Source organism: Catharus ustulatus, chromosome 6, assembly GCF_009819885.2.
Source record: "Catharus ustulatus isolate bCatUst1 chromosome 6, bCatUst1.pri.v2, whole genome shotgun sequence".
In the NCBI taxonomy this organism is placed as follows: domain Eukaryota; kingdom Metazoa; phylum Chordata; class Aves; order Passeriformes; family Turdidae; genus Catharus; species Catharus ustulatus.
This window is the reverse complement of record NC_046226.1, coordinates 2,022,509-2,035,172: the sequence shown is the minus strand read 5'-3', so window position 1 is coordinate 2,035,172 and position 12,664 is coordinate 2,022,509. Positions and strand designations below refer to the sequence as shown.

Sequence of the window (12,664 nt, the reverse complement as noted above, 5' to 3'; positions counted from 1 at the left end):
GGAGATTGGTGTCTCTGGGGGTCAGTCTTGGCAGCTGGAATGTGAGGACTGCACATGCCTGATGAATGTGGCTTGGGAAGAAAAATAATTAGTTGGGAAGCACCTCAGGAAAGGATTGGGGTGGGAGGAGGCATGAGATGGAGTGGGGTGCCCACACTTGTATTCAGATGTAATATTGAAAGCAATCACCACCACAAAGGGAACCTTGGGGGATGAGGAGCCAGGCACCCAGACGGGTGCACCAGCAAAGAGAACAGGATGGTCAGGGATGGAAAAGCTCGAAGGAAGGGTCTGGCTGCTGGCAGGACAGGGACAGAGACCTGACATTCTGGATTCAGTGGGAAGATGTTCCAGGGAAAGCTCCAAGTGCCAGAGGGAAGTGCGGGCGCTGCCTGAGGCTGGCAGACCCTGTGGAAGGATGTTCCCTCTTCCAACCCGGCAGGAAAACCGAGTCAAACCTAGCGATCCTCTGGACAGAGGGGACAAAGACAACACGATCATGGCAGTGTGATTGGAGCTGGATGGTCTTTAAGGTCCCTTCCAACCCAATCCATAAGTGAACCTGTGACTCCATGAACACGGCGCTGCGGGCCATGAAGCCCGGGGGGGATCGTGAGGCGCGGAGTCACCGCGAGTCCCGGCAGCTGCCATGGGGATCCCCCGCTTCTCCTCCCTCCCTCCCGTCCCCCGGGGCCCGCCCCGGCCCTGGCGGTGTCCCCGGGCGGTTCCCGGGGCCGTCCCCGCCGGGAGCCTCCCCCGCCCGGGGCCCGCCCCGGCTCCGCGCTGAGGCGGCGGCGGAGCGCGCCCGGCCATGGAGCGCTACGAGAAGCTGGGCAAGGTCGGGGAGGGCTCGTACGGCGTCGTCTTCAAGTGCCGCAACAAGGACACGGGGCAGATTGTGGCCATCAAGAAGTTCCTGGAGTCCGAGGAGGACCCGGTGATCCGGAAGATCGCCCTGAGGGAGATCCGCATGCTCAAGGTGGGACGGACCCCGCTGCCATGGCGAGCCCTGAGGGAGCTCCGGGGACGGTCGTGAGGGGACAGGGTGTGAGCACATCCATGAAGGGACATCGTGAGGCTCCAGGGTGTGAGGACAGCAGTGAGGGGACAGAGTGTCTTGAGGGGACGGGGTGTCCTGAGGGTGTGGGGGCAGCCATGAAGAGACGGGGTATGAGGGCATCTCTGAGGTGCTGGGGTGTCGTGAGGGGGGAGGCAAGGAGGCGGCTGTGAAGGAGCGCCATGAAGTGCCCAGCTCAGTCAGTTCCTCAGGGAAAAGCCGGTGCCGGGGAATGTCCGACCCGCCTGTCCAGGGATGGCGATGCCGGGGAATGTCCGACCCGCCTGTCCAGGGAGCAGGAGCAGGTGGGAGCTGAGGCACGGCCATGGGCACCGCCAGGACTTCCCTGCACACAGGGACTGCCCAGGCTCTGTCCCCCATGGAGTCAGCGATGTCCTGGCCGGTGTGGGCGCAGCTCTGCCCTTGGTGTGTGTCACGGACCCCTCTGCGTCCAGGAGACTCCCCAGGACAGTATAAAACACACGGGCAAAAAGTGAGGCTAGACAGCGTGAGGAGGGGGACAGCAGGGGACAGAGCTCTCCCTGCTCCGCACTTGATAAAATCTGCCCCAGCTCCGCTTTAAAACGCCTTTTCTGAGCCCCTGGGTGTGCAGGGTCCAGCTGTGCATTCAGTGCCAATCCACGGGGTATTCCACATGGAAGTGATAGCACAACCTTGAGCCTTGGCTTTGCTGATCCTTTCCTGACCTCTCTGTGGGGCTCATCCTCACACAGAAATGGGTTACTCCTTCAGCCTCTGGCTTTATTTTCCCGATGAAATAAAAGCACCTGCAGTGAGTCACACCCGGGTCTATCCAGCATGCAGAAATGAGGAGAGACCCGGCAGAAAGAGGGAGAGGATTGGTTAAAGTTTCTTTTCACACTCCCAGCTTCTGGGCAAGGATTCTGTCCCATCTCTTTGGAACTCGTGTGTTCATTTGGTCTCCATAGTTTCCTCAGGCTTTAGGAATGTGTTGTGTGAAAAAAAAAAATTCCTTTTCTTCGTTACAAACTTGCTGCTGGGTGATGGCACACCATACCCTCAGCTTTGTGTGCCAAGAAATGGAAAGTGTCCCTTTTGCACTTTTTCCAGGGTGCTCATGGTTTGTACATCTGCTACCCTAGGAAAACAATCATCTGGGAAAAAGCATAATTATTTTTCAGTTAGATCTTGGGGAGAAGCAGCCTAAGTTTTTCTCCTGTCCAAAGTAAACACAGGACATGTAGCTATGTGATTTCAGTAAACAATGCTGGATTTACATTAAGATTTAAGTGATACTAAAGATCTAAAAAGGAAAATAATCATGGCAGAAGTCTCTTGTAAAGCAGCTGGGAACTGCATCATTCTTAAGGATCCAAAGCCACCTCAGCCAGGCACAGCAGGATCTGTGTTGGGGCACTGTTGACTTTAACAAGTGCAGACCTGCTTGGCTCTTTTCAGCTTTTTCTCTGCAAATAGTAACAGTTTGTTTGTTTGTTTGTTGAGGCACTTCCTGGCTTAGGCAACTCCTGTTTGTCAGGGATGGAGTGAGATTGTGTTTCAGTGGTGGGCCTGATAAATCATTTTTCTGCTCAGTAAACAGCTTGTAGTCAAAGGCATTTTTGTGGCCAGGAGCCAAGGCATGTGGAGTGGGAGTTTGCAGAGTCTTGAAACCATGGAATCCCAAAATGGTTTGGGTTGGAAGATCCAAATATTATCCCATTCCACCCCCTACCATAGCAGGGACACCTTCCACCATTCCAGGCTGCTCCAAGCTCTATCCAGCCTGGCCTTGGACACTTCCAGGGATCCAGGGGCAGCCACAGCTTCTTCCTCACAGGGAAGAATTCCTTCCCAGTATGCCAGGACAAGGGGGAATGGCTTCCCACTGCCAGGGGCAGGGTTGGATGGAACACTGGGCAGCCACTGAGATCAGCTCCCAAAGTAACTACACAGAGGCTGAGCTGTGCTTGTAGAAGGGATTCAGCTTAAGGAATTGTGTGACCCTGCAGGAAAAATCTGTCCCCCACACCTTCACCCTTGTCACCTCCTCTGTGTTGCAGCAACTCAAGCACCCCAACCTGGTGAAGCTGCTGGAGGTGTTCCGGAGGAAGCGGCGGCTGCACCTGGTGTTCGAGTACTGCGAGCACACGGTGCTGCACGAGCTGGACAGGCACCCCCGAGGGTGAGTGGCCTTGGGCAGGAGCTGGACAAGCACCCCCGAGGGTGAGTGGCCCTGTCCCCTGTCCCCTCCCAGCACAGGGGTGTCCCCGTCGCTGCCCTGAGACTTTTCAGAGAGATTTCTTTGATTTCAGAAGAGATTTCTCAGCCCAGTGCTCAGGTGTGAGAAATGAGGTTTGGTTTTTTTTGGTAGATTTTAAAATGTGTAATAAAAGACATTAAGAGACAAACAATAAAGTAAAAAGTTACAACAGCTAGGCTTGCAATTTAGCCAAGAGTACATTTGCTATTTTGGGGACACTCCTTAAATTTATTAGCCTGTTGCATATTTATAGACTTATCATACATTTTCAAACTGTTTTCTGTATTTTAGGAACTGTTTTACATGGCTCCTTTTTGAGTCTGTCTTTTTAGAGCATGCATGTTTTTTTCGCTGTGGTTTTGATTTATTTTTTTTATTAATCTTAGTTTGGGCTGTGGTTTTTAATTTTTACATAAGGTCAGTGCTGGTAACTGGTACATCAGTAGTAGGTGTTTTCACTGGGTGTTATCTAACTAAGCAGGTAGTTCACTTAGTACAAAGACACTTGATAAGCTTATGTTATTCCTGAAGATAAAGAAAGCATTTGGGAGAGCTCTGACTGAGGGGGGAGCAGCAAACCCAGGGCTTGGGAGCAGCCTGGGTCCTGCTCCAGTGTCAGCAGTGTCACTTACCCACTGCCAGCAGAAAGTGAAAGCCAGGCTGGAAAAAAAAAACTCAGGCTTGCATTGTTTTGGTTTATTTTTTGTTTGGTTGTTTTTTCGGGTTTTTTTCTTTATTATGAATCAGGTTTTCAACATTAAACATGTGAAATAAAATTGTATTAGAGTTTAAAAATGCCAAGATTGTCACCTCTGCCTTTCCTGGGGCTGTTGAAGATCATTACAGCCAGCCAAGGAAGTTCAAGAGCTGTTGCCCAGTAACTGGAAGAAAGGAGAAGGTGCTGGGAAGTGTTTGCTGGCTGTGGGAGGGAGGGAGGGGGATCCAGACCAAGGCACAGCTTTATACTCTTGTCTGAGCACCTTTCCCTGGCCCATTTTTCACCTCCCACTCTGGACAATCAGTGCCATGGCAGCATTCCATGTATCTAACCATGGATACTCCAGCAGCTCCAGCCCTGAGAGCTGCTGAGACAGGAATTCCTGCTGGCATTTCAGGATTGCCAGGAGTCAGGGACACAGGGCAGGATCTTTGCTGTGTGGTCCCATGGCAGCCCATGCTGGCTCTGACATAAATCCTCGTGTCTTGTTGCACTGACTGCCTTTGGAAGTGTTTCCTGACTTCCCTGATGGTTCTGCTCACAGATCCCTGTACAATGTGAGCACTCATTTTCCCTGAAATAGTGGATTTATTATTAATGGCCACAATGAAACTCTGCTTTTCCAACAGGGTACCAGAGTACCTGGTGAAGAGCATAACCTGGCAGACCCTGCAGGCTGTGAACTTCTGCCACAAACACAATGTGAGTGCCCTGAGCTGCACTAATGATTGCTGGCACATGGCCTTGGAGGAGAGCAAACTGCTGCTGATTTCACACAAAGTCCTTCAGCTCACTGGCATGGGGTTCAGGCATGGCACCAGTGAAAAGATTTCAAAACTCAGCCACAGTAATCCCATTTTATAACCTCCCCCTCTGCTCTCTGGAGGGAGACACGAGTTGTGAGCGTGACAGATCCTTCAGTGGGAACATTTTAAGAAGCAGGGAAGGAGAGGGAGCCTTTTGGTGAAGCTCTTTAGGCAAACTTAGTTCTAATTGTGTTTGGTTTTGTTCATCTGCCAACATTTAAGAGTGGGGCAGGAGATGGCCCTGGAAGGGATGTTTTGTCTTTGCTGAGAGAATTATGTCCAGTTGAGCCACAGGAACTTGGAACTTCTGCTTCCAAGATTTGTTGGTTTGCATCTTTCTTCTGTTCCCCTGCTCAGTCTGGAAGATTTAATGGAGTTTGAGAGCAGAGGGAACAATGAGATGGTGCAGCCTGACCTCCTGTACATCACAGGTAGTGAGTTTTATGCAGCTGCCCTTTTTGGAGCTCCATAAGCAGCATTTCACTTCTCAGGAGGAAACAATAATTTACCACCAGCTTGGCAAGGAAAGTCCAAGGTGTTTGCTCTGAGGTGAAGATGGGAGAGGGACAACAAGAGTGAGACCCCAGTGAGTTGAGCAGAGCTAAAGAAATAAAGGTCTTTGTTAGTTTGATCAGCAGAAATTCTCTGCTAAGCCCAAATTCAGTTGTTGTGAAGGACAAGGTCACCTCCAAAGAATCACAGAGTTGCTGATGCTGGAAGGGGCCTCTGGAGATCTCCTCACTCAATCCTTACAGTCGAGCTGGATCAGCTAGAACAGGCTGTGCAGAAACTTTTCCAGGCAGGATTTCAGTATCTCCAAGGCTGGAGGCTCACAGACTCTCTGGACAATCTGTTTGGGTGTCTGGCCACACCCTCAGTAATTTAAAAAAAAAAAAAATTGCTTGGGTTTAAATGGAATTTCCTTTGTGTTCAGTTTGTGCCCATGGTCTCTGTCCTTTAACTGCACCAAGAACAGCCTGCTCAGTGTCCTTTACTCCTTCCCATCAGGTATTTAATGCACACTGAAGAGTTTCACTGGAGCCTTTTCCTGATTGTCCCAGCTCCCTCATCCTCTCCTTGGATGTCAGACACCCCAGTCCCTTAAATTTCACTGGAGTCACATCTTCCCTCTGTGAGGGTCCCAAAGCTGGACACAGCTCTGGATGTGTTTCCCCTGTGCTGAGCAGAGCTCTTACTAAGCTTTGTCAGGAAAATCACTGGGCAGGGACTTCCCAGGGGGTTCAGGGAGCTGACTCTTGTCCAGGGGACACAGAGCTGAAGCTGTGAGCCTGCAGTGTCTCTGTCCAAAGGTGGGCTGTGGACAGGTCATTGCTCAGAAATCTTCCATCTTCCCTTGCAGCAGGAATAACTGGCACAGTGAGAGAGGGGAGTGTGGCTGAATTTAAATACTTCTCACCTTGCTTTTTTTTCCTTCTTCCAGTGCATCCACCGGGATGTAAAGCCAGAGAACATCCTGATAACAAAGCACTCAGTCATCAAACTGTGTGACTTCGGATTTGCCCGAATCCTGAGTGAGTGCTGACTCTTTATGTACTCAGAGTGTAGGATGAGCCCTTCCAACCCTCACTTGTCTGGCTCTGACCCACTGCACATCATCCTGTATAAAAGCTGTGTGTTTTCCTAGGGAAGCTCTGCTGCAGGCTGGGTAGAAATTCCTAAAGCTCACAGGGAGGGAGCCCAGACACGGCATCTGTAAACACAGAGCTCCCTGCTGGGGGTGCTGGCACTGGGACGTGGAACCAGCCTGGGGCTGCCCAGCCCTGTTTGTGCAGGGCTGGAGACACAGCTGGAGCTCCCTGGCAGGAGGAGCCCCTCTGGCTGCCTCTGCAAACAATGGCTTCACATTTTCCGTTGTAAATAAACCCCCCAGCTGTTTTTTTTTTTAGCTCCTCTTCAGACAAATCACATGGGCTCTGAGAACTGCCCACTGGCTGCTGCAGGGCTCTGCTGTGGAGCTCTGCACATTTTAATTCGGAGGAAAACACAGTCTTGATTTTTACCAGATCCTCAGTGTTGGGTTGTGCTGGTGGCCAGTGACTCACCCTGCCCCTGCAGCTCTGGCCTGCCCGGGAGGTGTCACAAAATGTCACAGATGATGATGGCTCTGCATGGCTCTGATTCCATGTTCGTGTCTCTCTCCCCTGACCCCAGCTGGTCCCAGTGACTACTACACCGACTACGTGGCCACCAGGTGGTACCGCTCCCCGGAGCTGCTGGTGGGGGACACGCACTACGGTCCCCCCGTGGACGTGTGGGCCATCGGCTGCGTGTTCGCTGAGCTGCTCTCGGGGGCGCCGCTGTGGCCGGGCAGGTCGGACGTGGACCAGCTGTACCTGATCCGCAGAACCCTGGGTGAGTGTCCCTGCAGCTGCACCCACAGCGCTGCAGGAGGGGTGGGAATGGGGAGTACCCAGCTCATCTCTGCCTTTAGAAGGTGCTGGATTATTTGAGGGTTTTCCTGCCATGATGTACAGTAATTTCACCATTATAAGCCGCACCATTTTGACTAAAATTTTGGTCCGAACCCGAAGTGCGGCTTATAATCAGGTGTGGCTTATATATGGACAAAGAATGAAAAGTTGCTGTTTTAGTTTGGAGGACAGGTGTGTGCTGAGAAAGGCAGGAGCTTCTCTTTGAAATGGAGAATGGAAACCCCCTCCCTCCAAATTATTAGAATTTTGAAATCAAGGGGCTCTCAGGCAAAGATATGGGAATTAGGAATAAATAGAAATACAGCACTACAAAGAACAAACCCCAAACCCTGACACAGTCAGAGTACAGCCTGACACCCGTCAGGCAGGGTGTTGGCAGCAGTCCCATTCCATGGTGGCTGCATCCTCCTGCAGTGACAGATGTGGCTCAGTTGGAGCAGTGCTCCTGTACAAGGTGCAGTTTCCCTCCGCAGCTCCAGTGGGGATGTGGAGAAATCCGGTTTTCCTCTGGAGTCCAGTGGAGAAAGGGGCTCCCTTAGTGTCCCAAAACCTCTGTTTTTATCTTGGTAAGAAATGTTGGGCTCTTCCCCCTGGCTGGAGCAACTCCCAATGGGATGCAGTAATTTTATCAGTGCCACAGTGGGACTCAATGGCCATGAGCAGAAAATGACTGGCTGGAGGAAGGATGGGTTGTGAAAAGATAAAGATCACTGCCCTGCCTGGTTTATAAACCATGGCCATGAACAGGAGATATCCCATGAGATAAAGAACACTGCCCCAGCTGGTTTCAATGGATGCCCATTAGCAGAATATCTCCCACAGAGATCAGGATCACTGCCCCACCCTCAACAGATGGTGACAGAACAGAAACCTTTGGTCACACTCTGTATTGTAACATGTGTCTTATAATCGTGAAATTACTGTAGATGTGCTGACAGGCTGAGAATCAGGATCATTGCCTGCAGGCTGCCTGCACCATCCCTCCACTCTCAGCAGTGGTGGCTCTGGGAAGCTGGGTCTGTGCAGGGCAGGTTAGGAAATGTGGGATGGATTTGGTGATCACTGGATGCCCCTCCTGGTCCCTCGGGGTGGCTCGGTGACTGCTGGGGTGAGGGAGCACAGCAACTTCTGCTGTCTCCACATAAACAAAAACATGAGGTGCCAGTATCAGAAAGGACCAGGAATGTTTTGAATAAAGGTTTAAGATCAGGTGTTTTTCAGGGTTTGGTACCAATCCCCGAGCAGCTGGATGCGATTCATCCCAGCTTTGGAGGTCTCAGAAGTGTTGTCAGTGCTGTGTGCCTGGGAAAGGGAGTGTGACCATCCCAGCTTGTCTGTTCCATGTGTTTCTTATTGTTCATCTATGAATTTAGGAGCCACTCTGTATTTATTTGTTAAAAAAACCCCAAACATTATCCCCATAACACTTAAACCAATCCAGTCCCACTGATTCTTTTCAGTTTTGGTGTGTAACATCTGATTCCTTGGGTGACAACGAACAACCCCCCACTTTTAACTGAAATTTGTTGGAATGAACAGAGAGTTGTAATTCTAACTGAGCAGTTTATAAAACTACAAAGGTGTCTAATGGCTTTAAACAGATAAGCTCCTTAGCTAGAAAAATAGTTCATCACTGATTGCTTCATCCTCCAGAAATCATTAATGCCAGTGTTAGGCAGTTATAATTTATTTTTAATGATAGGGGTTTCAGCCAGAGGAGATTCCCATTGATTGTTGGATCCAGGTGCTGGAGTGAGGCAGTGTTGACTACACAGCAGCCTCAGGAGTGTCCAAAGAGAATTTCACCCAAGAGGAGTTAAATTTTCCTGAAGCTGGAACAGCTGTGGCCCTGCCTTTTCTTCTGTCACATGGATGTGGGATCACTGATGGCCAAAATGGACATTAATTGTCACAAGAGAACATTGCCTTGGCTCATTGGTGATTTTCCCTCTTCAGATGTTGTCTTGGGTGGCACCAGCCTTGTTAGAGGGTACAACCATGTTTAATGCAGGCACTGTAAAATTAAGCAAATTACTCCAATTTTTTTTTTCTTCATTCTTGGTTGAAGGGGATCTCATTCCCAGACACCAGCAAGTGTTCAGCACCAACCAGTTCTTCAGTGGGGTAAGAATTCCAGAGCCAGAGAGCATGGTAAGAGCTGCCTCCACTGCACTTCCCTCCCTCCCCACCCTGCCCAGTGATTTACTGTGCAGTTTTTTCCCTGTCCAAAAGCTTTGTCCTCTACTTTGCCAGTGTGCACCAGAATATTATTTGGAGCTGGCTGAACCTCTCATGAAATGTAACTTACAGCCTGTGTAAAGGCAGTCAAAATGTTTAATCTCTGCTGCTTTCCCCCATTTCTGGTGGCACATCCTCAGTGCTGCCAGGGCTCTGAGCACACAGAGGGATGGAGGCACTTTGTGAGGGACAGGTGATGTTCCTGGGGAAAGCTGGGTCTTGGTACCCTGATGAATGAAAAGCTTGCTAATATGAGTCCATTCTTTGGTTTTTTTTCCTTGCAGGAACCACTGGAAATGAAATTCCCCAACATTTCATACTCTGCACTGGCTCTCATGAAGGTAAGGAAACTCCAGCTTGTGGAGGAGCACTGGGATGAATCATCTGGTGTGAAAATCTGGGACTGAGGTACCAGAGATTCATTGGAAGATAGATCTCATTTGGTGCCCCATGTTTCTTGAGCCATAATTCCTACTACAGTTCTGGACTCCCCATCCCTGGGAGTGTCCCAGGCCAGGCTGGACAGAGCTTGGAGCAACCTGGGACAGTGGAACCTGTCCCTGCCCAGGGCAGGGGCTTGGAACAAGATGGGCTTTAAGGTCTCTTCCAATCCAGACCATTCTATGATTAATTTTTGTAACTGTTGGATAATTAACTGCTCCTCAAGCTTCGTGCTGACTGAAAAGCCATTCTTGGAATCCATTAAAACCACTATTAACACATGAACCTGTGGGAACACCGTGGGGAGCAGCTGGAATTGTGCAGGGCTGTGTCAGGAGTGCTGTGTGTGATCCTCCCTCTTTTGTAAGGGCTGCCTTCGGATGGACCCTGCAGAGAGGCAGAGCTGTGAGCAGCTGCTGCAGCAGCCCTATTTTGACAGCTTCAGGGAGGCTGCAGAGCTGGGCAGAGAACACGGGAAGAGCCCTCAGAAAGCTGCCAGGCTGCCTCGGAAGCACATGCCCGGGGTAAGCTCCCACAGGATTGAACATTCCCTGCCCAAGGAGGGGCTGTTCTTCTGTTGGCTCCCAGCTGAGGGTGTTGGGCTGCTCTTGGTTTTATCCTGAGGGGAAAACAAACCCCCTGGCTAAAGAGTAACTCCATACAAAGTGGATTTTGCACTGGGGCCCTGGGGATAAACAGCACAGCCCTGTGCACGAGGTTCATCCAGGAATGTGCATTCCTGACCAGGAGCAGCAGGAGGGCTGGACAAACTGCACACACTCATGTGGCTGGTTTAATTTTGGTGCTTTTCAATCCTGAATTCTGTTTGTAACTGCTGATGGGACTTGACCCCATGCTCAGTCCCACATTACCCCATGCCCTGGGTGTTTCTGCAGCTGGAGCTGCCAAGCAAATGTCTCCCTGCTGCTCTGGCTTTTCCAGACTCCATCCCAAGTCCCCAAATCCAGCCTGACAATGCATCTCATCCCACAGTTCTTTATTCCTGTGCACCACATTCCCCATGGCAGCTGTAACCCTGGGCTGGGAATGGCAGGGAGGTTGGAGGTGAGGGATGGAAACTGCCACAGGGTGTCAATTCCTGGGTCAAACTGATTGGCCTCTTCCATTTCTGTGACCTGGGATATTTTTCTTGCCTAATGGAATTCTTTAATGAGTTGTTCTAATTGCAGTCCAGTCATAAACCCCCAGAATCGTAGTTGGAAAGTACAGGATTACAGTAGGAATAATTTTATAGCTCATAATCCACATGAAAATTGATTCCATGTGTGCTTTATTCCCATTCCAAACAAATCCAACAGTGTAACTTCTCCTTTAGTTACAGCACCTGCCTCAGCTGACCTGCAGCAACGTTCTCCCAGCTTTGGACAGCAAGAAGAACTGCTGCAAGACAAGGAAATCAAAGTGCCACTTCCCAAACATCTGACCAGGTGGCAAATCAAAATTCAGTTGTTGGGAGTTATCCAGGATTCCTAGATGGAGAATACACAGTGGAACATCAAATTACTCCAAGTTGTGGCATGCACAGAGTAGTGTGTGATGGAGAGGCAGTAATGCAGAAAGAACTCCAAGCTCACCTTAGTGTTCTGTGTACAAAGGCAAATCCATTTTTAATTCCTGATTTGCCTCCTGGTTCAGGATTACCCCGACCCAGTGCTCACAGTATGAAATTTAAACTCTGCCTATCTGTCCCCTGCATTTCAGACTTGGCAGGAGAACTCGACCTTGCCAAATGCAGAGTCCCTGCTGTGTGAGGAGCTGTGTGAGGGGCTGGAAGAGGAGTTGGTGCAGCCCAGGCTGAGGGGCTGCCTGGCTGCTCTCAGCTGCAGAGCTGCACCAGGCTCCTCCTGCCCTTACAGAGCTCAGGAGTCTCAGGGTGCTGCTGTGACTTCACAGGCTCAACAGGCAGGAGAACAGAGCAGTGTCCCTCCTGTTCCTTTAGTCTTTCCACAGCTTCTCCTGCAACTTTCATCCTTGAATTCTGCTGCTGACAAGAGTGAGGGCACTTGCTTGTAGTTACAAAAATGTTTTTATCAAAACTAATCATGAATGTGATTTGTAAAATTGGCCAGACACAGGCAGGAATTCTGCCCACGTGTTTGTGTTAGAATGACTGGGGTTTGTGGAATCTCAGAGTATAATCCTGTGCTGATTTTTAATAAAGAAATAGAGCTTCTTTTTCCAATTTACTGGAGGTATTTTACCATAAAAAGCTTTACTGCTGGGCAAGAGCATGCTCTTTTTACTGACACTTTGAGCAAAAATGTTTTGCTCGTACATTTTGTGTTCCACAACAGCAAAAACCCTTTCAGTGGGACAGAGGCCATGTCCTGTGTGCCTTCTGTTTCCTTACACATGGAAAACCATCTGTGCATCTTGACTGCTTGGAGTCACTGCCTTCTGCCCTTCCCTACCCCCAAAACCAGGGACTTGACTGAAAATGCTGTGCATTCCCCCAGGAGGAGCCATTCCCTCTGTGCTGGCACTGCTGAGGCCCCACCTCCAATCCTGGGGGCACTTCTGAGTCTCACAAGAAAGGGATTGAGGGGCTGGAGCGTGGCCAGGGAAGGGAACAGAGCTGGGAAGGGGCTGGAGAATCCCTGAGGGAGCTGGGAAGGGGCTGGAGAATCCCTGAGGAGCTGGGAAGGGGCTGGAGAATCCCTGAGGGAGCTGGGAAGGGGCTGGAGAATT

At 50.3% G+C, this 12,664-nt stretch overlaps 1 protein-coding gene across 4 annotated transcripts; it reads left to right on the top strand.

The window, feature by feature from the left end:
* The first annotated feature begins 734 nt into the window (after positions 1 to 734).
* Positions 735 to 12,149, top strand: CDKL1 (cyclin dependent kinase like 1). 4 transcript variants are annotated; one of them, XM_033063634.2, is made up of 9 exons: positions 735 to 979; positions 3,100 to 3,221; positions 4,647 to 4,719; positions 6,265 to 6,355; positions 6,996 to 7,196; positions 9,345 to 9,427; positions 9,799 to 9,855; positions 10,324 to 10,479; positions 11,292 to 12,149. In XM_033063634.2, exons 1-9 carry the CDS (start codon positions 812 to 814, stop codon positions 11,397 to 11,399), a joined length of 1,059 nt encoding a protein of 352 aa, XP_032919525.1. In that variant the 5' UTR covers positions 735 to 811; the 3' UTR covers positions 11,400 to 12,149. The 4 variants fall into 4 exon arrangements, with proteins under 4 accessions (XP_032919525.1, XP_032919527.1, XP_032919529.1 ...); XM_033063636.2 differs by having other exon boundaries at positions 763 to 979; positions 9,345 to 9,400; XM_033063638.2 differs by lacking the exon at positions 10,324 to 10,479 and having other exon boundaries at positions 763 to 979; positions 9,345 to 9,400.
* Positions 12,150 to 12,664: the final 515 nt, after the last annotated feature.